This window comes from Danaus plexippus, assembly GCF_018135715.1.
Source record: "Danaus plexippus chromosome 3 unlocalized genomic scaffold, MEX_DaPlex mxdp_34, whole genome shotgun sequence".
NCBI classification, from domain to species: Eukaryota; Metazoa; Arthropoda; class Insecta; order Lepidoptera; family Nymphalidae; genus Danaus; species Danaus plexippus.
Genome location: NW_026869846.1, coordinates 1,526,540 through 1,554,304, shown reverse-complemented (window position 1 = coordinate 1,554,304; position 27,765 = coordinate 1,526,540). Strand labels below are relative to the sequence as shown.

Genomic DNA, 27,765 nt, shown 5'->3' with positions numbered 1-27,765 from the left:
ATTATTTTGGTAGACAAATATTTTTTTGACATAAATCCACTTTATGTATACTAATTATCAAAAAAAAATACTAGGAGTAAAAACAGTGTTTAAGGAATTTAAAAGAAATGTTCTCGTAATATAAAAAAGCTTGTTACTGGCATTATATCTTGAACAATAAATGAAATAATGACTAAGAGTATAACTACCTCGGAGATTGCTTTACAGTGAATAAAACCATATTTCTACAATTCCAATACCTGCACAGCTATATTTATAATGAAAAATAACCTACATAACACTCACAACGTATGTTTTTTTAAAATTAAATGATGTGCTGCAAGAACTTATCTATTCAGGCGGCCAAGTGCGAATTGGATTCGTGCACAAAATCTATCAACAAAAATGAATAGAAAAATGTAGCCTGTTATTTAGGAGCTGTTTAAATAAACTATTTTAGTCTTTTTTATTACATATTTCAACTGTCTAAAAAAATTTCAACTGTCTAAATATCACGATAAGTGACAGAGCTTACTAATAGACAGTCGAGCGAAGGACGGTCAGAAAGCAGTGTCTTAATAATAGAGTTACGTTTTATACTTTGTATACACAACCCTAAAAATAATTGCCTTGGAAATGCACAGGGCATTTTTAATTTAGACTTGTAAGGAAACGTCATTAGGGGAATAACTGCTAGGTATTGTTCTATTTACAAATGGGAAGTCCTAATCAAGAAACAATGAAAAACCAATTGTTTTGGTGTGTGGTTGAGAAATTACAATGTGATAACAAAAAAAAAAAAAAATAGATTAATGTACAAATTATAATTTCTGCTCCAAAACATTAAAGAACCCTTGTTACCTCAGATGATTATATTAGTCAAGCAGAAATAGAAACATGGACGGATTATACCTGCGGCAATATAGCTGTAGAATTTTACCGACGAAACTTAATCACACCCAATATTTATGCTTTAGTTCTTTTTTTTTAATACGTTATCTGTGTTATAGAATCGTTTCACAACAAAGTTCCAATATCACAACAAAAGAATGATTAAAAACATTTAATTTGAAAAAAGAAATATATACTTAAAACTTACCAATAATTTAAATTGATACTTCTCCTGAAGTGTGTATTATTTATAGCGTGTAAATGGATTCATTTTTAACAAAATGAAGAAGAAATTTATAAAATTACCATTTAAATTAAATAAATTAAAAAATAAATAACTATGAATTACTACTTTTTAAATCGTACTGCTTCTCTATGTTCCTAAAACTGCATTAAATATCGTATCGTATTATATTCAATATTATGTTTTACAATATTTTTCTTGGGTGTATTTAAAGTAGGTATTTTTTCTTTTTAATTTTCTGTTTCTAAATAAAAAAATTATAAGTGTTAATAAATGTTGAAAAAAATATATGTCAACTAATTATTCCTGGAATAACAAAGCCATGTTTCGGTTATAAGAACGAATGCATTTCACTAGTTCGCGCTAAAACAACCTCGGCTTATGGTTACCTTCGCGTCAACTCGTTCTATGCATTCGTTTGACTCCTCAGTCCCCAGTCCCCGCTGTCGCTGGCCGCCATATTGGTTACGACCGCGGTGCTGGGTGGTTGTGTATATCTTTCAAATCTGCGCTGCGTCAAGTGACAGACTGATTACGATGCAATCAAAACTTTAAAAACATCGCTGTAAATTGTGTAAATTAATATATTTTAATATTATGGTGTAGTGACTGATCGGGATAGTTTTAGGATTTTATGTAATCTCAGCCGATCAAGACTTTGGTCAGTTGAAATGCAGGCATTCCACGGAGTATGTTGAACTTTACTTTTTTTTTGTACGGTGCGGCTTTTCAATCTTTTCGAGTATTTTTTTAACTTCTTCTGAGGACTTCTAAGTTTCGCTTAGCGTGGTGTTATAGTTATTGTGTTGTGTCTTCTGAATTAGCAATATTTCTTTGACGCGGATTGCCGAAACATTCAAGGTAAAAGAAACATCGTTATTTATTTTATTACCAAGGATTTTAATAGAATAGAGAATATTTACATTTGATTAATATTTCTTTATTGTGTAAGCCAAGTAGCTTGCAACCAAAATATTTTATACGATATAAACAAAAGTGAAGTTGTTGTTTTTAGTTAAAATTTGTTAAATTTCAGTTGCCTTTATATTTCTTATAATTATAAAATATGTATTGTCAATTCTATTCTGCATAATGTTTTCATAAAGTCTATAAATTGTCTTATAATAGATTAATGGATTTTATGTTTCAATAAAAATTCTTTAAAAGTTAATTATGATAATTTAATAAAAAAAAAAATAATGTTTAGAAGGCCAAAAAATTCACTTCAGAGATTGATCACCAAACATTTCTTGTGCAATATTTTTACAATTCCTTATTAAAATAAATACGTCTTTCGTATTTCCTTGTACATTTTATGTTAATATCTATATGTTATTTTAAGGAAAACCCAGTGTAGAATACCATAGGTATATTACGCTACTATATATTACGTTATTTTTTCAAAATTTCACATTTGTTCAAGCAGAATAAATTCAGTTTGCCAAAATTCTATGGCTGATTGTCGAAGTGTAATTTCGGGCGCATTAAGTCCCACATATAAAATAACGAGCACTTTTCACTATCATTTGACAAATTTAACCTTTTCCATTGATATTGAAGAAAAACGTTGAAACTGACAGTGTGTCGTTAACGATACCAATTAGTACTAAGGACATCCATACCTATTTATTATAACATTTATACTTCATGAACAATTTAGGTCTGATGACCTTATTGTTTTAGGTCGAAAGCCATTTTTTTAATAGGTAAAAAACGTATGAAGGTAAAAAAGTATTCATAGTGCACATACGCTGTATAAAAGTGCACTGAATTATCACATTGTAAATATTCTAGAAACATGTACTCAGTATCTTATCTAAGCCGTCTTAACGCGATTATCAGCGACAACAAATTCAGCAAAACAATAGTTTTGCACGACGATAACAAGCCAAGTTTAATGTAATAGAAATTATGTGTTAAAATTTGTAATTCTTACTCACAGAATATAAAAAATATATCAAAATAATAATTATTTTAAAGACAATTATATATACTAGTTATGCGTAACTTACACCGCGGTTTTTAATTGAAACGCCAATGATTCATATTAAAAATTGAATAAAGCATGCAAATTAAAATCCAATTAAATGTTAACGGTCAACACCAAGCTTGTAATCTCCGAGCATAGACAATCTTTCGGAATCCGTCTCGTTCGGTTCGGTTCGGTTCGGCCGGTATCGGTCGGTGTGAACCGGTTCAGATGTTGGCCCGCACGTAAAAAGAAGACCCGCGGCCGTTGGATTTCGAGGTCGCAACCCAATTGGAGAGCAGACACAGGTACGTTTTGTAGTACACTTTCTCCGATGCGTGACGCGCCCAGACTTGGCCATTTCACCGCAAGGCAGGTGTCAAACGTACATTGTATATGAGTGTGCACGCCTTAAAGAATTCAGGATTTCGTCTATATTAATGATAATGGAAGATGAAAATATAGGACCTTTTTAAAATTATTCTCCACCGCTGATGAAACGCTCTGTGGTCGGTATATCAGTAGATAAATAAATCATCTCCCTAAAAGAACATAGTTTGAACAGTATGAAATTCGGCGAACGAAAAGTCATTTAAATATCTCAGTTTTTCGAAAGACGGTTCTCTAAAACATGTAAAAAAAAAATCGCTACGTTTGGGAGAAACATTCAAATAATTGTTGGCAATCACCGGCAGCGCTAATCAAGACACGTGGTTGGACGGCAAAAGAAAAACCTTTTTAAAGCAGAAGTATAAAACATAAAAAAAAAAATACGTACTCACGATCTAAATAACATTTTGAGACAAGTCATTGATTTAATAATAAATCTGTTTTTCGGGCTCATTGTTCGCAGTATCGGCTGGTAAGACGCTATTGTTGAATATGATAATTCCGAATAACGTCACTATTTAAGAAAAATCACTAATCATTATAATTCCATGAAACAATACCCGTTCAATTCTCAGTTATCCTAAATTATATCCTTAGACATTTTATTCACGGAGGTTCAATGAAGTCTTCGTATTATATGAAGACCGTGTTCTGTGACTCGGAGTAATTACGATAATATTAATTGTACATACATACATGTAAATGCACGAATCTGTGTTATTTTTCACGCGCCGAGACTTCGTTTGTATTTACATATTTCAACATTATTATGAATGGTTTCACGTTTAGTAATAATGTATACTTTAGAAAGCGTTCCAGCGTCTTTGAGAATCAGTACATGAAATCAATATTTTTTGGGTGCCACTTGATATTTAACGGATCTACTTTCCATAAAAAAATTATCTGAGATTTTAATTTCAATTAAATTTCTTCTTTCATTTAGTCGCTCTAACACCTGTCGAGAGATTCCGTGAATCTTATCTTATTGTTAGTAATAAAATTGAATTGGGGCTTATCCGGGAACAGTAGGGCGCATTGTCTAACATTTGAAAGGCTCGTTAAATTTTAAAGCGGTTATCTTTCGAACTGTAATCTTTTACGGAAACTAAAAACGTGTGATGTTTCACGATGCCTTATCGGTTAAATAAAACCGGTTCATTCGTAGGATGTTACAAATAAAAAATATTTTAATAAATTTGTCGTTCTAAAGCAACATAGATAATAAAAAGCTGTGAGTGAATGGTTAGGAATGACTACAAATAAAACATTCTGTTGAAAACTTGGCCACGTCCATATTAGCAATACAATTAGCATTTGGCACATATATTTAACCGTTAAACGAAATTTTAATAATATGCATCTGTCACGTGTTGTAATGAACTTTAAACTTTTGAATGCATCCTATGAATGCTTTCAAACCTCGGCCGAATGTGGAACGACAAAGAGGTATTATATTACAAACGGAAATATTTCATTCATAATAATGAGTGCCATTCCATTCTATAAAGGTCTCTGAGAGTTTCTTTACACATTTTGTAGCATTCGAGTCAATTAGTCTATGGTACACAGAAAGAGCATAGTACATAGCGCGTAATTTAAAAAAAAATGACTGGTATGAAAGCATTATGACATTAAAAAAAAAATGAAACTTGCCATATTTCAGAAATAGCTTTACTTAAAATGGGGTTTCCAAATGGCAGCAATTTGGGACTTCTGCAAAAAAAAAATCCGGGTTTATTTAATGCCAAAACACTTGTGTCCATCTTCTTTTGTACTTTAAAATGGTAATGTATTGAAGGCTAAGAATGGCATTCTTTGTAAATTCACTTCGGAATTTCCTGACCCGTGTGGAAGGAAAATAACCTCATTGCGTTGTTCATTTGTACAGATGTTGTGACGCGTCCGTCTGACCTTACAAATAAAAATTTACGTTGTGAAACAGAAGCGGATATCAACTCCAGGATTAAAACCCATGTGAGAATCAATATTCAATAACTAATTTAATTGAAAAAAAAAATTAGGTACATTCCTCAAAAAAAAAAAAATTGACAAAATGTTTTTTTTTGTTTTTGTACTTTTCAAATTATTTTTCTATTCATTAGATTGATAATTTTATTATTATTATATGTCATGTAATTAGCAACGCATAAATTAATTTCAAATTACATGATAACATTTATTTATTAGTCAGCCATTTTGTATTGGGCAATAGACAGGGACCCAAGGTTAAGTAGCGTTTATTTTACACTAATTTAAATTTTAACTACATATGGCGGTTACAAAACATTAATTGTGAGAATTATTAAGTGCCAAGGAAACATTATAAATAGACTTAGAAATAGTGATAAGTTCATGACCACATAACGACGTAAGAAGGAAAGTTTTATTTACATGTATATACAGTTGGATATACATTACACTTATACATATTTTTTTTAATAAATAAAAAAAAACAACATAAATAAATGAAAAATCAAATTTGTATATCTATATAAATCTAAAATAATATCTACTTAAATAGGTACGTTCTCGCAAATTGGTCCGCAGCGGAAACGTATGTAGGTGTGAACTTTATGTCCGTAATAAATTACAAGTAACCAATGCTCCATTCAATGGATAATCAATATTAAGTATCAGCTCTGTTTGCAACGATTTTAATTCTGACCATAATTGGGGCATTAAAAAACCTTCCCATTCAGGGTCCCAACGATCACGATGTATTGCAACACCGCTCCACATTGCCTGCATTCTTGTATGTCAATCTGTCTTAGACCATTTGTAGTAAATCACGATCGGGGCCCAAAAAATATGTTCAGCGAAATAATTCCTACTGCAGCTTTGGGGCACTAAGCGACCTTTCACCTGGAAACGTGTCATTAAAAAACCTTTCCAGTCATGGTTTTTATGATCACGATTGCGACAGGCCGCGAGCATAACACATTCCTGCTGTCAACGGAAACCTTTGTAAAGGTTTCTCGAAACGTGCTAACATATTTAAATTATAGGCATTTATGTGATTTCATAAACTTGGGTCATACGGTCGGATATATAGAACCTTCTCGGTTACCCATCAAAACAGTTACATATACGAATGTTTATATGTACATATTATGAATAATGTAAGTATTCATATAAACCGACCTTCAGGTATAACAAGATAAGCCTAATCCCATTTAATGGGATCTTAACAACAAATATCTGCTTTGTTTCATAACTACAAAGCCCTATTCGTGCCATTTGTATTATAATGAGAATTATGTGTTTATGTTTCCATATAAACATAATTCTCACAAGACAGGTTTTAGCAAGTTTATGGAATTTGAGTTTTTTTAACGTCAGCGACAAAAGTTTTTAAGATATACGAAATAATACATATGTATATTGTAATATATTTGAATTTTAAATCTATATTTAACAAATTTGTACCTTTAACTATAAAGTGATGTGGGCAGGTATTGTTTATATGTACCGACATGTAAGTTTCGTTATTATCATTCCTACGATCAATTCTTTTTATTTGTATTTGCAAGAAATACGGCACGCGTACAACGGATACTTGTGTTAAACGCAAATATTTAATCAATCCCACGTCTTCTCGTATATAGTTACGTAATTCAACATAGATAATATTATAACTCAGTAATTGCTCCATTCTTGTATATTAACTTTAGCAGAACGTTTCCTTTTTTTGACACAATTAAGAAAAATACGAAAACTCATAGATATTACAGTACAGCTTAAGATTTATTTGGCATCTATTACGAATTTTAAAACGATTTATATAAGAATGAGCGTTAGTATTTATATAGCGGTCCAAAGTAACCGTGCGTACCATAAAGGTTCAGCGTGACCCTTTTGCCTGTTTAGATATCCGGTTGCTTTATACGTTATATAGTTTAAATGCAAAGTAGGAACGGTATTGAGTGATAATAGTAACCAAAGAGTTGATTAATCACTCGTTTTGTAGCGCAACATTTGGTAAACCGGCAATGGAATTTTCCCCTCGAGCCTAGTTGAAAAAAGCTTTGGTAATTTCAACCGAGTGAGTTTCAGGTAAAGGTTAGTTTATTTGTTATTGCAACCCCTGTTCGGGGTTTTGACAAATTACACAATATGCGGGTAGGGGTCTAAATGTATGGAATGTTATCAGGTAGGAGAAGCCACTTTTATCCTAAAAACTCATAGCAAAATAAACTCTAAGAACTAATATAATCTCTATGAAATGCAGGAAATTAAACCGGTTTCTGTATAATTATGTGTTTTCAAAATACCGCTCGTTTCACATCAAGTCGTTTAATATGCGAATACAACTATAATTTTTTATTGATTTAAATCGATAAAAAATTCTATGTGCGCGGAAGAACCGTCTGTTGCTAATGAAGAATGTTAATAAAAAGGCAAAGTATTAAATTCGTTACGGATTTATTTAATTTGATTTGTGCCATTTAATGTTATGCTCACAATTATGAAGTCCGTATACCAAAAATGGCGAATCGTGACGGACCCGTTCGGCCCGGGCGGTTAGACGTCATATTGATAAGCCACATATGAAACTCAGACACTCGAGGATGTGACCGACCTTAAATTTCAATACAAATAAGTTTCGTGCTAATACGAGCTGTGCTGCTCGTGTAATACGGTCCATAACACTATTTAAATACACGAGATCGTGACCTAGACATTTGAGTTGTCCTTATTGTTAAAATAGTTGATCCATTTCAACTAGATCCAGTCATTGTAAGCGATTTTGGAGTCCTATAATTAAAATTGCCTCGCAACATACACGCCGCGTATACAAGCTTTAATATATTCACAGATTACTTTGAAACATCCAAAGAATGTCACTGCGAATCCCTTATCTCGCTATCCATACATCAATGACAAGTATTATGGTCCAAAGCTTGCTCTTTTTTTTCCATCCTAGCTGATCTTTATCTCAAGACCGCACACGAAGACCAGTAGTTATTAACATAATATTGTGTTATGTATATTTTTGAATCACATTCTATTTCGTCAGTTCATTTATTGGACGGGAGTAAAGTATGTAATATTGAATGTCGCATTCCATAAAAGACGAGAAGCCTCGGACGGAAAGCGAACGAGTTTTTTGCGCAATTTATGTTTATAGTCGAAAACGTAATGATGCCTGTGATTTTAATTCGTACATGGTTTTATTTGGTCAATGAACCTTATATAGCGTAAGTAATTCTGAAGAAATATCCCCGATGCATATTTTAAAGTTCGAAATTATGACCTTTTTTTTTATCAAACATTTAACGGTCCTGTTACTAGTTAGTGGCCACTGATTACTTTAACTAACTCAACTAGTTAGCTATAGCCGAGGTTAACTATTAAAACATAATAAATGAAAAGTTTTCGATGACTTCAGTTTGGTAATGATTTTAGAGATTTTACTATTATTACATATTATTTAAAGATTTATATTAATAGTCATGCAAGTCACCATCTTCAACTTAACTTCAACCATTCGATAACTGACTCCAATGTGGCACCGTTACTATGATTCTTCATTCAATCGCGTGTTTCCTACTTAATTGATTACTTTTCGTGTCGTGTCGTTCCACTCGATTGGACATGGTCTTCGTGGTAGGGGATCCGCATCTGCAGCATTCCTACCATAGAAATATTCGCTAAAGCTAGCTAGCTATATATGAAAGTAGATGTAAATCAATATACTGGTCGCGTAATCAAAATCATTGATACATGGCGAACGGTCCATCTGTTTCACTCACAAGGCGCAACGTTTCCTGAGCCCTGCCTTGTAAACGCTAATCATAGATGCAATACATGTTGGCGTGTCCGATTGCTTTTCCTGAAAGAAAAGTGGATTTTAACATATTTATACCGTTTAAATGTTTGTTAAGTGTTAGTTTCTCATAAATAGTTCGTTGGCGTGGTCATTGGGGACTGTTTTCTTTCTAGTTTGATTTGTGATTTTATGACTTATGATAAGATTGTGAGTTATTATCTGAAGGACTCTGTTTTCTTTCGGGTGAGCTCAGTCAATATCACAATATTAAATTGTCCATATATAACGTTAAATTGTACGCAGTAATAATTTCATACAACACTGTCTCACACGCAGTCAACTATTGTCATTTGAACTCTCGAGTCACGACTTAATTGCTTGTTGTCCAACTGCGCATTTTCTCACACAAGTCGGCTACGCACATTTCTTTGTCTTTTTAACTTGAAAGTCTCGTTAATATATTATGACACACAATAATTTAACGATTAATCATTGTTTTTGATTATAAATATATAAATTTATAACTAATCATGGCATGTTATTAATATTCTTCGTATAGTTCTTGATGTTTTTAACTTTACGTCTTAGATGAAAAACGTATATTTGTATTTCATATTTGTAAGTTAGCGCTGTTTAGCCAAAGTCGCAATCTTATTAACATATATTGTGAAAGCAAAGTGCCCGCGATCCACAAGATGAACTTAACGGACTAGATTCTTGTCTTAGTTATAAAAAAATTAAATATAATCACCAGATAGACAGCTGTTACAAAGGAAACGTCTCGAAAGATACATTAAATAATTTAAGACGATTCGTTTTTCGTATTCAATTCGTACATTTATTATTCTCATTGAAATTGTATTCTCAACAAGGTATTGTGCTCAAATAATATCGATTCGTTGAAGTAAAAAGCATACATTACAGCTATCGCTAATCTATCACAGCTAATGGATTCGTTTCGTCTATCAGCTTCGATCTCTTTATCTAAATTGCCAAGTCCTTGATGCATTTCAACACTTTCAAACGGGATCGATGCAAAGCGATAGAGACCACTTATCTGATCACGACACTGTTGTTAAGTTAAACGTTTATGAACAACTTGAAGTTTGTTAACAAAAAACTAACAATTTTGGACACAACTAACCCTAAGATTGCTCAACATTATTAATTATAATTAGAGATTATACTGGCATCAGAGCCAATACACCTTCAAAAAAAGACAAAATTTCCTACCAATTAATACATCCCTTGGAATGATAATTTTAAAGCATATAAACTGAATTCCATTAAAAATAAATGACCAAAGTCAACCTTAAAATGATTAAAACTCACATTAAGTTACTTTGTTCTAGGCTAAATAGCAGTTCGAAAATCGAGTTGAAACTTGCTGAGGAAAGAGACACCAGGAGTCCAGATAACAAAATACCACTGTCACTTGCGCACGCGATAATAAGGAGTTTAGTGAAGACTGCAGCATAGATTCAGTAACCGACACTTGTGTGATGTGCCGGCAACACCACATGGAAGTGCAATTGGAGGTTACTTGATCTTAACGTGCTGGTTGGGAAGTAACAATGAAGTTCTCGACAGGCTCCAGCTCGAGCAGTCTGGCCAGCGACTCGCTGTCTAGGAAGTCCACTTTGTGCATCTACACGGAAGCTGATACGACAATGCCTCCACCGCTTTGCGAGAGAGTGAGTATTGTGGTATAATCACCCGCAAAATTTTACTTTTAAAACCCAGTATGATACATGAGAATTTTTCGTTCGAAAGTAATTTGATGATTTCCTGATTTTTATTTCTTCTTCAAATGGGCTGCCGTACCTGTCCTTCAGCATTAAAATTTTACGTACTACCGCGACGTAATAATAATGGTGTGTTAGATTATTTAAGCCAAATGTCAGATGTATGACATTTATAAAATCATTTTAATTTAGAGACAAGTGTCACGAACAGAAAATATGTATATCCTGTTACGACCTGTCCTAATGTAGATCACGATACTGGCGAGCGGCTGTTACATAATCGTTTGGGCTCCGATTTCATTGTTAAGCAAAAATTTATACACAAATCGATGTACAAACAAGACCAATCACAGGAATATACAGATGATTTCTGTGAAATTATAGTGGAATGTCTTCGATTTTCATTGAACGACTTTCAATTTCATTTGATATGAATTAACTGAAACAATGTAATCAGGTCCGGTTCCCGTGTTCAGGCGGAGAGAAAGTTATATGACATCTGCCCGTTTCGGCAACCTCGCAATACCTCCACTCATATCTCATCCGATACAGCATTATGCTTTTAATACAAGACCATTAAAATTTCTCAACACCTTTCAAAGGAATGTCACTGTCGTTGTACGCATTTACATTTGTCAATAAATATCGTCGACAGTCCATAATTGTGTACATATTTTCCAATAATTATTTTCAGCTGATGACAGTTACGTAAGTACTATTAAAAGTATTGCGTATATTATATTAAAGTATATATTTGAATTAGGTACGCAATACGTTCAATATTATAACAGTATCTGTTTACAATCATCATTATAAGATGTTTTATTAAAAATTCGCAAGACACTTTGTTTTGTTTCCATAAAGTGAATAACAAAATAAACACACACGTCACGTTTTCACCGCCTTATCTGATAACGAAATATAATTTTATCATTTTTATATACTTTTTAACTTCCAATTGATATGGCAATAAAGCAAATATGATGCTAATATATTAGAAATTCATAGAACGTAACGTCCGATTGAACGTATCTTCCTGTGGCCCTCTGTCGGTTGACATTTTCCCTGTCAACGCGGAAGGAATAAAATCCGAATCTGAACCCTTACTCCGCGTTCGCATGTTTAAACTAAAACCAGATAGTTTTCATATTTTTGGTTGATAAATCTTCGCATATGTGAAATCATTTTATGTGAAAGACTAGAAATTTTACGTATATTCCGTCGAAGCGAACTAATGGTAAGCTTACTAGATTTCGATTCGGAATATCGCTTCAACAGTTCAAAATCCATCACGCAATCTTGTGACGTTGCATTCAACGTCTTATTTATCGTAACGTGTACGAAGGCCATCATTGTCTCGACTGTCGCACGTGATGCTCTTTTAAGTCAGCACTTTCACGGCTATTATAACTTTAATAACATAATAATTGATAGGTGTGCCATTAGTGAGTTGTTTCTAAATAGTTTTAAAAATGTTAATGATCACATAGAAAATACCGTTGCCACTGAATGGCACATCGTTAATAGTTTATGTATATATATTTTTTATATGAACAACTTACCTGCTCTAAATTTACTTTATGTTAACTACTTCGCAGCGGCCTCGGGCTCGGATCGTAATTCAATGGCGTTTACCGTTGCTTGAATGCCTCTATTTTGATTTAAGATATAATGTGGAAATAGGTCACAGTACAAGTTAACAGCAATCTATTGTGCCTCAAAGATTTCCTGTGTGAATGTTCTTCGCAGCCGTTAATTACATATAAACGAAATAAACAATTGTCTTATTGAGCGGTTTTCGTCACGAGTTTACATGCACACGTCCAGTGCGCTTAGTCTGAGCATGCATCGTTACACTACATACCAAACGTTTCCCGTTTCTCATTTATGAACCTAGATTTATGCTATAACGTTCGAAGACTTTTGAATAGAAAATTATGTAGTGTGGAAAGGTAACAAAAAAAAAGCAAGTCTTTAACCAAGTATGTATGCACGAATTTAGTTTCTATGATGTTTTTCAACTTCATTTATCCTCATCAGCCAACTATTGATTTTCTTCTATCTTATCTGTTGGATGATATCCTAGAGTTACTTTACAGATAAGATTAGTTATAAATATGTTCATATTTACTTTATCCTTTGCATCTATATTTATATTTCTATGCTTAATAATAGTTATCATGCTTTCGTTGAATACTGTTTGATTCGTCCAAATTATATCGACCTTTTCCACGACATTTAAATCGCTGAACTTAATTGATCATAAATTTGGAAGATTGTTAGCTCTTATTTTAATTGTACCGCCACGTTCGGCGTCGATCGTCCTTGATGATTGATCTGCGCGTGCGCAAATGCACGACTCTTCTCTGACACGCTCTGAATTATTACATCAGATGTGCATCACTGTTGCGACTTAAGTTATGTAGAAATTTGCACAAGTTTTTTCAACCATGCGCCATTGTATTGTCATTTCTATTATACTTAATAAGACTGAAATCGTTGACGTATCTCGAACACTTATCTGTCTGGTTTCAACAGGCTTATAAAATAAAATTGCTTCTATACAACTATCGTCACTATTTATACTCTTCAATAATTTTTACTGCAGCTAGTTAGAAACAAGGCTGGTCTATTTACGACTGTGGGTATGAATAAAAACTAAGTATAGAATTAATGATGTCATTGTGTTATCGATAGTTTCATCGGGCTTGTGGCCATGTTACGATATACGGCACAAGGAACATCGTATATCTATGATATTTATATTTAGAGATTGATTTACACTACATATTTCTTTTATTATCCTCTATGATCAAATTTTCTTCTTTAAATGTCATAAAATACGTGTATACCAGGCTTTATTATTATTGTCCGGACGCTTCTTCAGGCAAATCTAAATCATATTTAATCTATGTCGTAAATCCCTCACTGTCATTTATATTCAGCGAGCGTCGGTCCCTTGCTGTCCTTTCTATTTTATAATACTGTGATGTTTTTTTTCACTTTCATTGAACTAGTGAAACGCCTTTGACATTAACAAGAAAATTGCCTGTGATATTTCTGCATAATAATAATAATAAAGATGATTAAATAACTATGATTTTTAATATAAGAAATTAACAAGAAATTTCAAGCATTAAAGTGTTTTGTATTTAATTTTAATTTTTAACTCGTATGTCACACACATCAACTCATGTAAAATAGTCTATATTTGTAAACATAGACATCAAAAAAGTATTGACATGCTGTCAAATATCGGAAACCTAATCTTAATGCTATCATAAATTTAAAAAAATGACTGTGTCCTACAAATGCTTTATCATTTAACGGTTAAGAATACATCCCTATATAATTACATGTGTTTATCGATTCAAAGAACCCACCAAACTTAGTCATAATAACAGTATTAACCGTTGCTTTAACAAAGACATCGGTAATACCCGCATAACGTAGGCCGTGTCGTTGCGTTATCAACGTAAGGCCTTAGAAGTGCATGTCGCGTTCAAAATTACAACAAGTATGAAAACCTTCAACTGTATTGTATATTAATTGTTCGGAACATAAACAGAGTATAGTTCATTATAAATTCACATCGTCGTAACAGAACAATGATTTTCACAATATCAGAACTAAATAGAGAAAAATTGCCTATTATAACACGCGTTGCATCAAAACAAAGATCAAGAGATGAGATCAGCTTATTTCGCCACAATTTCACGCTGATTTGCATACGTTCAATTCAAATTGTGTCCTAATAAACGGATTGCAAGACTGAAACGTCCATATAATTTTCCGCTCGAAAAATTTACTAAGCCCAGTTCGACTCGTTCTGCGAGACAAAGCTAAAAGACATAAACTCTACGAAGCCTGTTTCATAAGATAAGGGATTTATTGCTGGCCATATATATTTTTATATGAAACAGTTTTTAAACTAATCCGACTTAGCCTTACATGAGAAATTTATCACCAATCAATGCCCGCGCATCCCGTCGGACCTACAATACATAATAGACACATTTATATATATTAAAATCTTAATATTTAACACAGAACCACAATTTTCATTATCATCATCGATTTTTTTATTAGTTATTAAAATGACTATAAAACATTAAGGTTTCGACATATTAAAACAAGAAATACTGGTTCTGTTCTAATGCTTTTACAATATAATTATTAATTCACAGAACATTTCTTTAAGCTTATCGACAAATTAATTTTAATTACTAATCAGTTGATGTTTGATGTCAGTGGAGTGTACTGAATAGCAGTAGGTACCTACAAACAAGACGTGGGGAGTGTTTGTATTTATATCAACAACAAAAAATATTCTTAGAAGAATTTTAAAGTAGAAATTATTAGAAGGGGCAGTGAAACCGAGATTAATGAAGTGTTTGACAAAGATAACTTGTCTGTTCGGATGACAGTTCATATATTCAGGCTTTGTTTGAGTTCTGTCTTAGAGATTTCTCTGCTTTAAGTCTCTTGAGCTGCTTATTCTTCAATATATCAGTGGGAACAAATAGTGGTGAGCATTTTTTAAAGTGTTGTAGTTTAATTATGGTTATTTGTATTTTTTAATATAAACATTTCAGAGATTGATAGCCGTCACGGCTCTTTGTTATTTATATTAACCTTCCTACTGAAAAATAAAGTCATTTTAATAGGTATATTGAAACAATTTTATGGGTGAACTCCTATACAACTTAATTTACAAACGAAAAAGTTGTGAGATAAGATATATGGATATATTCATGTTTTAACAACAAAATTTAAAATAACTTTTGTTAAAATACTTAAACTTGATTTTGTATCTATACAAATATCTCAACATTAAAAATATTCTCTCAGATATTATTACAAAACAATGAGACATAATCGCATTGCGTTCTTAATACATTTAGAAATCTAAGCCTCGTGGTATGCAAAGCCATTTTCGTCTAAAAATAATCCGACTTCAACCTTAAATCACTTCATCGTATGGCTTCCCCTAACTGGATAAAGATGTGTGATTTCTTTTATCATGTCATTCTGTCACGATACATGTTAATGTTGGAATGGGGTTACAAGATATGTATGCATGCGTGCTACCAACGGTTTTTCAACTTTACCTAGAATATTAAGGGAAAACTAATCTAATTTATGTGATAAAATTCCTTCTTTGAATATTCTTTATCCTTAGAGAAAAAAAGGTTGTTTTGATTCAACGATTTCTTTATCTTATAAGACGCTTATTTTGACGTAATACGTTCGAATTGTGCTTCACTGGTGTAATTTTCTTTGTCGGCCGAAATTCACTCGCGTGTACTCGGAGATGACGGATGTTGGTTCCGTATAATTCTTAATGACACGCCACTGATAACTTATTACGTACTTAGTAGAATGAAAATATATTACGATACTCTTCGACATTAAGGAACATTATGCCATTAAACCAGTTATTCAATAGAATATTTAAAGAAACTCGAAATATAAAAGTTATTTTAATCAATCTATACAAATTAAAGTGAAAATAAGGGAAGTTGAGCCTCATAATTATAATGAGAAAGTTTTGCCATCAATAATATAATGGGTGTTACGAAATTAAATCACAGGACGAATTAAATAATTCAAATTTCATCGCTTTTAATGCATAACGCCATTCAAATCATCATATCTCATGTTTATAGCCCGCGTATAATATACAAAATTTTGTATTTCGTTAATTGTCTAGAAAGTTTGACTGGAAAAGCAACAGAATAGTTTTTATGTTTCCTTTAATTTGCCACAGTCGTGGTCAAGAGTTGAATATGTTATTGCGTATAGAAAATTATCTGGGTGTATAATATTTGTTTTTATAATAAAATATATAATCTGTGGATGTCCATAGATTATACTGAATGTGAACTGACGTTTCATTACACGCACAAGAACCCTCTAACGACGTTCCATTGGAACGGTTTGATGAGCGCGTGCTCGTACGACCTTTTATTTTTGCTTAGATTTTATTAACATTCCAACCATGGTATGCAGGTTATCTACGTAACGATTGGAATTTGCAATGGAAATTATGTTGGAGTAATATGAAATAAACATTCTATAAACAGGTGTTGAACCTGTAATTTGCAATACCGTCGTTTAGTGCACTGAGCTATAGGGTTACTGGCTTGCAGCAGACATATACTTCGATAGAAGTGAAAAAATTTTATACTTTTTCTAACAAACACTTTTAGTAATCTTTCGGTTAAATGTTCATAATTTATTCTGTGGTTCGCGTTAAATATTTAGGTCCACCAAGCATCCTTTCGCTTATGTATTGCGAAAATCTAAATGGCCGCCTTAGTCCAAAGGTTGTAAGTTAAACCAGCTCTTGATCACGCAACCGATTAGATAGCATTAAATCCTTATCCATAAATATAGTTCTGAGTTTATTAGGTTCGGGGTAGTATTACTTTTACTACATCGCAAAATAGAAATCGAAGTACATCATTAAATTATTATATGTATCTTTAACATTTAAAAGGGTTATATCTGTCTCTAGTTTAAAACACAAACGATTGCGAACATTATTAGTTTTTAGTTTCACTAAGTTCCATTACGGCTGAAGAGCACAAAATTACATAGAAATCTCACAGCGTTTTCTGTAAGAGTTATTAATGACCCCGTTTTACGTAACCATAACGGGCACAATGGATAAAGCACATTTGAAATATCATCACGACCTGAGCGGTGAACGTCACTTTCGTTGAATTATGTCAAAATATAATACGGTCGGTATAAGAACGTATTACGTTCCGAGTCCATGAATTCCGTAAACAACAAAAATATTTTGTTTTTTTATTTTTTTTATGTACGATATATACATACTTTTTTCATTTAATTATAACGAATCTAATTGAATGTGGATGTAAAAAATGTATCGTGTCACAGTATCATAAGAATATTTATTATCTGTGGATTAGGACAGATTGCGTAAAACACATAAAGCTTAAGGTAGACTATGCTTACTGTATTTGTAAACTGTTGTCTATGAAACGTTTTAGAGAACATACCAAGACAACTGATTCGAAACAAACGATTCGGGCCTTGTTGTTTTGTTACATGACCATTCTAAACACTGGCCATTGTGTTACGAATGTCGTACACTTGCTTTCTTTTGTGAAATTATCTATACAAGTAATATGTTACTGTTATATAAACTTTAACGATATGACCAAGACCAGAAATACATTTACGAAACTTGCCAGTACCTTTACCAGAAGTTTGCAAAGGACTGGAAACTTTTTCGTATGTGTTTAGACGATGGTACCTTTGGTAAGTTTATTCGCGGATTGTTGTTTGCGGTCAAACACCTTATAATAATAATTATGTATAGGTAAATATACTATCATTACCTCTTTAACGTGTCATATACATTTATTTAATACATACATAAGTATAATTTAATTAATACGAATACTAAATAAATTGATATAATTAATAGTAGAGAAATTATGCAATTTCATAATGAACATATTATTTCGCTTAATTTATAAATAAACGATATCAATTAGAATTAATTAATTAAATAATACCTGTCTGTAAAAAATTTAAACCGTCACTTTCATTGCCAATGACACGTACAATCGACGTCTTACATTTACGTACTAATATCTGGGGCGATATAATTTACCGGCTTTCCACTCATGAATCGATAATCCTCATCTCGAGAAAGTTCATTTTACTTGTAATCGATACATCGAAATCTACCGTGACCAATCAAATCATTAGTGAAACCATTCTAATGCTAACGGGTGGCTGAAGAACCTCGGCTATTTAATGGCATTCCCATCATTCCAGCATCGACCATCAATCTGTAACTCATCGCAGATCATATGATATTGTAACTCATTTTATGTCCCATCTTAAACTCCAGCCTCACGCTTATTTCTGATCAATTAAAACCTATCTTTCACTGTTTTTAACTTTTAATCTTTTTATTATTGTATAGATTCAAATTTGATACATTAAAAAACTCCAAACTAGCGGTTTAAATGTTTACAAAAGTCACACTAGTCTTATTGTATTCCAAAATTAATGATGATTCATCAATACATCCATTCTAACGTACATTTGTTATTTATATATGTATATATTAGTGACTGAATCGAGAAATATTAATTTTTATCTTTAAAAAAATGGCAACAGAAAGTAAGCGTTTTTTGGTAGAAATTTATAAGATATCAACAAAAGGCATAGTCTTGTTTACATCAAACACAGCAACTGGTACCAGGTAAGCAGCTAACAGAAATAAAAGTTAACAACACCCGAAAATTCTTAAAATACTTCAACCATTGTGGTCAAATTCTTATACAATTTCTAAGGTCCACTTTGACAGTGTTATTTAAATGCAAATTTATAAAATAATTTTATATTCAACACACCGGCGCCGTCCACTCGCCCTTTACTTTCTTTGGCCCACTAACATCTGAGTTCTGACCTCCCGAACATTATTCCACCATCAATACGTACACATAATAATAAATACACAAAACTATAAGGTCGTTATAGAATAACAAATAAAGCTTTATGTATGTGGACCTTCTAAATTTTTTTAGTATTGTCAATACTAATTACGACCTCAGATTAATCTTCAGTGACATTGACGTCCGAAATACATTTTTAATTAAATGAAGATCGGATGTCTTTATAGTACATATATACATGATAACACAGAGATAGCCTTGAGAGTTATTTTTTCCTTTTACACTGACAATACAATTATTATGAAGCACCTATTTTAAAATTTATCTCATATCAATAACATTATAAAAATTTAATACATTCATAAATTTTAATATTCATTTATGAAATAGGGTTGTCCCAATCAATAAATGAACGTGTTAGTGTTTGAAATATTAACTTAGTGGCAAAAGCTAACCGGTAAACGACATGACTCACGTATTGACGTGACTACCGACCCTATCCGGTTTGATTGTAAACTAGAGAAATTAAGTTACTATACATAATGATTTTAAAATTAAAAAATTCGTACTTATTTTACGTACGTAACAAATTCCTTCTTCCCATTAATATTTTACTCTATGATCGTGTAGCCATTGCATTTTACTATATCAAGAAATTGAGGTTACACTTATATTTTATATCTATGAAGTTATCAATTGTTTTGTGTTCACATATTTAAATATACCTTTTACATACAACGGTATAATTGTTTCTTAAACTATAGTTGTTACAATTCAGTTTGTTTGTTACCTTAAGCAAAAGCTCAATATCGGGGTATTATGAAGTCAAATGCCTAACTTACGAACTATGTTCATTCATTGGCCCTTCCACAGTGAGTCATACGAATATTTATTGATTAAAATAAACTTTTACGTTTGCATTAAAACCTCTTAGCAATTCTCTTTGCATGTCAAGTTACTGGCCATAAGGCTGTTCTGTTTTTAAAATCAAAAGTGAATATATGTTTTTAAAAGTTGTTTAGGTTTGTGATACTGATAAGTTGGCCTCACATGAGGACAAAGACTGTGACTGAGTCACACACTGCGGTCACGGCCGCGATCGATACTGCATTTCCCTTTAGTTTTTTAAGCTTAAATAAACTTTAATATGGACACTTCTTTTTTAATTTCTCCGAATATAAATTCTCTTTTAATTGAATCACGCAAATGAAAGTATGCGGGCGTATATCTAGCAGGCGATACAAGTACTGGATAAGAATGTTATCTCCCTTTCTTCGTGTTAGATGCTCGGACGCATTCTTGTTAGAAGAAAGCTCCATTCAACCTTGAAAGCTTTCGCAACTGCCGACCGGTTCTAATGAGGAACTTCAAATACACTGGGTTTACGAGTATTTCTTATAAAGGTCAAATATATATACTTATATACACAAAAAACATAATACACACGATCAATCTCATTTACATAATAATCTGTAGTAGATAAATATATCCTACAATAATAGAAGTACTGTGGTGATGTTTACTTCCATATTTTTTTGTATATATGATATTCCTACGATTGGATTGCCTGTACTTGATGTATTCACAATCTATTTATAGTCTGTGGATATGTAACGGTAACAGACTGGCTATTTCGTATTCCCAGCATAAGCCCGGCTAGCTCAGTCGGTAGAGCATGAGACTCTTAATCTCAGGGTCGTGGGTTCGAGCCCCACGTTGGGCGATGTTTTTGTAGCTGTATTTTCAATTTATTAGGTTTTTTTATTAACTGCTATCTTAGCACTAAATTTTAGACACTGACGTAAATTATTTGGTATTCCAAAAAAATACTCCGGATACATTAGCGGGCTATTACTTAACCGACCGTGAAAGTGGGGTGCGGCTAATAAAAATTAAACTACCAGACACCGGGTAAAATTGCTTTATGTCTTTCTTAAACGTCAATCAAAGTACCTTATATTACCTAACAGTTAAACAGCTATTAAAACGTTAATACGTGTGATCGGATGTTGTGTAATAAAATTGTATATTAAAAATAAATAATTAATGTGCGACAAATATATAACCATTATGTAAATGAGGCGGAATCTAATGTTTCCTTTGGATGAGAAAATTTCATAGCTTTTATTAGTTATATTTTTTTTATAAAAAAAATACAACGTTTTAAAAAAAGGTGAAACAAAGGCGGTCTTATATTAAAGTTTACTGATATTTCCTATCAAGCAACCTTTAGCTAGATTTCTACATACGACACCAGATTGTAAGGCCATATCTTATAACGATTTTATCATATAAATCAAAAGGTTAGATTATAAACGTATAATCATGAGCATAGACGATGGAACGTTCAGTTTTAAGTTAACAAAACAACTTGCACGCACACTGAGTTGGGACCGAGTTCTCTGGTTATGCATACGCTGCTCCACGAAGCGGAAACTCCTGCATTTACTGGACTAGAACGATTAGTTCTCCGCCTTCAAAAACTACATATAACCGAAGAATACGCTATTTATCAGCTTTATATGCAAATAAATTTGTGAGCATAAAAAACAAACATGATTCTTAGTTTCATAGCTTCGTTATATAAAAAAAAATCTCGATTGGTTTGTGTTAAGTTGCATACCAGTATATGGTACACGACCGGCCATAAAAATTATGCATCCAATATTTAAAATAAACACCCCTTTCGAATTCTATTCACGATTCATAATTAAAATATTGCAAATAAAAAGGTTTTATATAATTAATAATAAATCTGGTGTACATAGATCAGTTAAAACCAATTATACAGACGTGGCACGTTCCACAGACATGCCATGAATATTTAAGGATTTGATAAGAAAAGAAAGTCCAGTCGCCATTGGGCATATCTTTGAGTAAAAGTAATTGCGGTAGGCGAGCTCAATAGCATAACTTATTATACAAATGATTCAACAATAAACACATTATTTGTAGGATGGAAAACATAAACTAATTCATATACAATACATTTCATTGATTATTTTTTAATATTCTTAATTTTACAGTAAAATAAAGAAAAAACAATAGGATTCAACAATTTATATAAAAAAAAAGTGAAACAAATTGCCGTGTTATCGCTGAGTAGCGATTTTTTGCGACTCAGTGTGACAATATATATTAACCAGGAATCTAAACCATGCGAAACAAAAACAAACGGATTTATTAATATTTTTGACATTATTTTCATATCATACTTACAAAGCTATAATAGAATATCTTATATCCTACGCTCTGAATGTCTCTCCTTGGCTCCAATATGTCATTAAATCTATATGCAATCGATGTCATAATAGCTATAGCCGCATTTGAAGAATCATATTTTCGGATAATATGATTTAAGAGCACGGTAAAGCATAAAAATATTAAGATTCATATAATTTTATTGTCTTTTTGTGTACCTATCAAGTCACACACTGTGTGTATTTTAACAAGTGACTTTTAAAATTATCTTATTTAGGCTATGTATCCCAAAACCACACATTTTTTGAAGTTAAATTTAAATTTGACATCTAAATATGAGAGTGAGTCGTTCGGTGTCGGTGTGGGTGGGTCGGGCCGTTTTACTACAAATGCTTACTAAAGTTTGTATCCTCACACTGAATACGAAACTATTACCATTTCTTATTCAATAGATTAACAATAATTCGTAGCTTACTAAAAAGAAATACAGTTAAATTTTCGTAGTAGTATCATATTAACTTAATTACGTAGGCAATTACTTAAGCAAATACTACAAAACAAAGTATTTGACTTAAAAGCGTTTAAAATCTATGACTATGAATTTTTCACAAGTGGAAGAATGATTTGGAATGAATGAATGATATGAGTCCGAATATTAGGAAAGCTTACCTTCAGCCGAGACCTATTGTGGATCGACTTTCGTTTTTGTTACCCCATCACCGTGGGCGGCTGTTAATTTGGATGTGATAAAATATTTCTACACCAATAAAAAAATATATCTAAGGATTAAATCGTTTTGAAATTAGACCTTGTTTATATTAAGCTAGATATTTTTTTTTTCATTTTTACATCATTAGTAAACAATATTTCTGAACTTTGTTCTTATGTAAACATATATGTAGGTAGGTTTAGGTAATATTTGTTTACAAATGCCGTTTAGCATTGATGATGCGTAATAAATTATTGCCTGTGTAATTAAATTTTTGTTGTTTCGTTGAATAATTAAAATATTTAATAGGTCTAAACTATTGAACTTCGACCGCAACGACGTTAACCTCAACTATATTGTCATTGAAATCAAATAAAACATACTTTATATGTTATTAGATTGTTGATTAAATTAAATATATTTACCAAAACAATTATATGTGAAACAAAACAACATAGTAATTAACGGGGTTATACAAAACGGACTTTGAACGTGTAGTGAAGTAAAAGTAGCGCTGACTTCTAAATAAATTTCTTATCTTTAATTGCTAACCTAGATGACCATTTTATTGCTAAACAACCATTACGGGCATGTTGAAGATTATTTTTTTTATAATAACAGCAATATTTAACACGTCATAAATTCTATTTTTAATCGCTTTCGAACAATCTGAAATTTGATTTTTAATTATATTAAGAAAGAAATACATTTATCTGTTTTATATAAATACATAAATTTACATTCCGCTTTCGATAACAGTTTCCCGATACCGGTGACCTCCTTATCAAAATTACTTTAGACTATTACGGATAAAAGTATTCAAATGTTGTGAATACAAAATATAATATACATTGGACGTTGGAGCAATTCATCTTGTTTATGCTTTTTACTATTTTGATGAAAACGTGATTCTATCGGTCTTGACATTTCGGTGTACTGTTGTATAGTCGTTCTATTGAAGTGTCTTTTAGACTTAAATGTCGATGTTTATCCCATTGACATTAAAGAGTTTGCGAACCTTCTTATTTAATGCTAACGATATATTTTTATTTTACAGATGGATAGCAGTTCAGAAGCGATGGAATTGAGACGGGAGTTGGACGCGGTGAGGAGCGCCTTACAGCAACAGTCGGAGTCGGTGCTGAAACAGAGACATCAACTGGTTGAAGCGACCCAAGAACTCGCTGCTCGCGACAAGAAAGCTGCCCAGGAACGGCGACTAAGACAGGACCAGCTAGCAATAGTTCTCCGATCGTTAGTGCTGCTTGAATCTCGGCTGAGCAGAGAACAGCAGCAAATACACGTATCACTTAAACAGAAAGATAAAATTATAAAATCACAACAGGAAGAAATAAATAAACTGAAAGCGCGGAAGTCTTATTGCAGCAATTGTCAACAACTACTTGGGTTTACGAGCGAGCAAACCAACATAGAGACGGACCCGGAGTTCCAGAGCCTAGAGAGCACAGATTCTAGGTTTCAAAACAGTTTTGTCAGAAGCTGCAGCTATCGTGAAAGAAAATCGCCACCGGCTTTCCAAAAGAACACTAGGTTAAGTAAAAGCTTTCAACTTCCGAAGAATGAAATAGTCTATGGAAATTCAAGTTCAAGTGAAGAGGGCAACACTGTAAGCGTGGGAAGTAAGGGTACCTTCATTAAAAACAAACAAGCTTTTGTACGGAGAGATGTATTTAGAAGATCAAGAAAATACTCCGGCAGAAAGAACAACGGGAAAAATAATGAAAATACACATAAGAATTATAACAATCAAGTACATAGCAGTAGCGCAGAAGAATGTGTTAGTCTGAATTACCAAGTACATGGTGAAGATAATGATGCAACGGCTAATCAAATAGCAAACGATATAAGAAGGGCTTCGCTTAAAATAGATCAGCTAATTGATGAAGCAGCAAAAAAAGATGCTGAAACATTTACTGATTCCGACAAGACGTATTCCACTAAAATTGAAAGGCTCCATGGAATCAAAAGACAAGCTTCGGAAGAAATAAAGACAAACAGACAAATATTCCTAAATAAAGTGCTTAGTGATGATGGCGATGAGAAGCCATGGTATTGCAATGTTAGCGATCCAGAACAAGACATCGACTGTCTAGACCAAAGAGTAAATATTGATGATATCAAATCAGCTAACAACGTTTTGATGGCAGGCATAAACAGTGGCGTAATACATGCTGAACTTATTTCTGCCAAAAATGAAGTGCTTTGTAATAACGTCCTAAACAATGATAACAATGATAAATTCATATTTGATGATAAAAATAATAATATAAACAAAAATAATGAAATTAACGGTGATATAAGCGAAAATTGGTACGCTAGCACCAGTGACGCTGATGATACACCACCTAATGAAATTTACAGAAATAATCCTGTTCTTGAGTGCGTCAATCAAATTCTGCTTCAGAATTCGTTAGACGACAGTAGTAATGAAAATTCAAAATCAAGCGAAGCTCCAAGTCCAAGTCCTAAAGCAGCAACAAAACGTGTTCAATTTTCGACTTTGAATAGCATTTCTTATGACGATAAATTCAGAGCGACTATTGGCTCAAATCACACATTACCCAGATCAGATAAGAGAGCTAATAAAATCGTCAAATTTAGTTTGGAAACAGCTTCAGAACACAGCTATGAAGTTCCGAATACTGCTCAAGGCTTTCAGTATGAAATTCAAAGCATTTACAGTAACGAATATGAACCAATTATAACAAAAAGTGCTGAGGAACATCCTGCTTCCTTGTTGCGAGCTCCACCAACCCCCGAGAAAAACGTTGTTCCTATAATAAGAGGCTCTATAGTGAAAAATATTGCTGCCAATATAGAAAACCGTAATCTTATCAACACGATGGAAACAAAGACAAGTCAAGATAATAGTCTGGGTTCAATGAAGATATTCAATAAGAGAAAAGTGCCACGAACTCCCCCTGCACTGCCGCCTAAACCAAAAAATTTATCAGCCAAATGGAAAGCTGAAAACTCTATGAGACCAGCGATGGAGCTATTAGACTCTGAAGCCGTTGCGGCTAATCAACGGGTTGCAGATGTTAAGACGAGAAACGTGGGACAAGTGGCTACAATGAAAAATCTAGAACCGGACTACTGTTCCATTTCAGAGATAAATGTTCCAGTAGTCAGTAATGGTAAAAGAGAGTTGCTACTGACGCAGCCTACTGTTGAAATACATAACGAACAGTATCCTATTCATGCTGCTAATCAGAGGAATAACGTGGCTAAAGTGGTGTCTTTGCCAAGAATACAGAACAAAATAAGTGACAAAGATATACCCAAACTGCCACAGGTCACTGAAATAATAATTCCTGATGAAGACGAAAAGCCTAGTGACGATCACAGGTCTTTTCCGCAAACAACCGAAAGTTACTTGGCAAATTTTAGCATTCAGGCATTGCAGCCAAAATTAGACCCTCGTGGTTCAATTCAGATGGGCAACACAGTGTCTTCTATTCTTTCAGAAATAAACAAAGGCGTCAAGACAAGCGGTAAACACATAAACTTGACTGAATTGGACAACCAATTCAATCAGGTTCCCGGGAAAATTGAGCCTCGCAAAAATGAATACATAGACGACATTGACAAATTCGATTTGTCACAAGATTTCGAGGAGTTCAAGATAGATGATGAACTCGGTACTATAGTCGCGGAAGAATACCGCATCAGCTCTGGAAGCAGTGATGGTTCCGTCTCCGATGTGGTGACGGAACATCTCACCAACGTACCTGAAACAGACAATCAGTATAATAGTACTAACGACATTGAAAAACCAAATACACTTCATCAGAGCAACGAAAATGTTTCAAAGGGTTTTCATAAAAGTGCCAAACTGTCAAATAAACCTGATCTCTTATCGAATATAGAAAATGTTGAGACTGAATCAGTTAGGAATTCAGATATCGAATCAAGCAATTCTTCGGGAAGCAACAGCGGTTCATACAACACTGTGAAATGCGAACCGAGAATGATGATGAATAAAAATACTGAAACGAACAACATGAAAAAGTCTAAGGGCACGTTTGATTTCTTCCTAGAGACGTCTGGTCTTAGTTCTAAGTCTATATTTAGCCATAACAAGAATTACCTTGGTATGCGGCCGCCGAGTGCTAATCATAAAAGCGTGTTAAAGCCTAAGGACATTAAAATGAGATTTAAGAATCCCATCGCAACGAATAAAATCAACGAGAAATCTATGACGACTGCTATTAAGTATTTTGAACCGTACGTTTAACAACTGATAATGAATTTTTATGTTATTATATACATTTTTAATTTATTGTAAAAAATTAAACTTGCCTGCATAATATTACTATATTTATGTTAATATTTTGTGTTGTAAATATAACTATTATACTTAGATACTATGACAGTATAAAATATATAATAATTACCATAA

The 27,765-nt window shown here is 32.8% G+C and overlaps 1 protein-coding gene and 1 non-coding gene across 2 annotated transcripts; both read left to right on the top strand.

The window, feature by feature from the left end:
• The first annotated feature begins 1,566 nt into the window (after nt 1-1,566).
• On the top strand, nt 1,567-27,765 carry LOC116774413 (general transcriptional corepressor trfA-like). The gene is made up of 3 exons (XM_032667175.2): nt 1,567-1,975; nt 10,596-10,937; nt 24,400-27,765. Exons 2-3 carry the CDS (start codon nt 10,818-10,820, stop codon nt 27,598-27,600), a joined length of 3,321 nt encoding a protein of 1,106 aa, XP_032523066.2. The 5' UTR covers nt 1,567-1,975; nt 10,596-10,817; the 3' UTR covers nt 27,601-27,765.
• On the top strand, nt 21,083-21,155 carry Trnak-cuu (transfer RNA lysine (anticodon CUU)). Its single transcript has one exon. It is a non-coding gene; the product is annotated as a tRNA-Lys (tRNA).

Bases quoted from the DNA above. Each gene is read 5' to 3' on its own strand.
- LOC116774413 (XM_032667175.2), top strand. From the start codon at position 10,818: ATGAAGTTCTCGACAGGCTCCAGCTCGAGCAGTCTGGCCAGCGACTCG. The intron at 10,938-24,399 runs GTGAGTATTGTG...TTTATTTTACAG, and splicing joins CTCCACCGCTTTGCGAGAGA to ATGGATAGCAGTTCAGAAGC.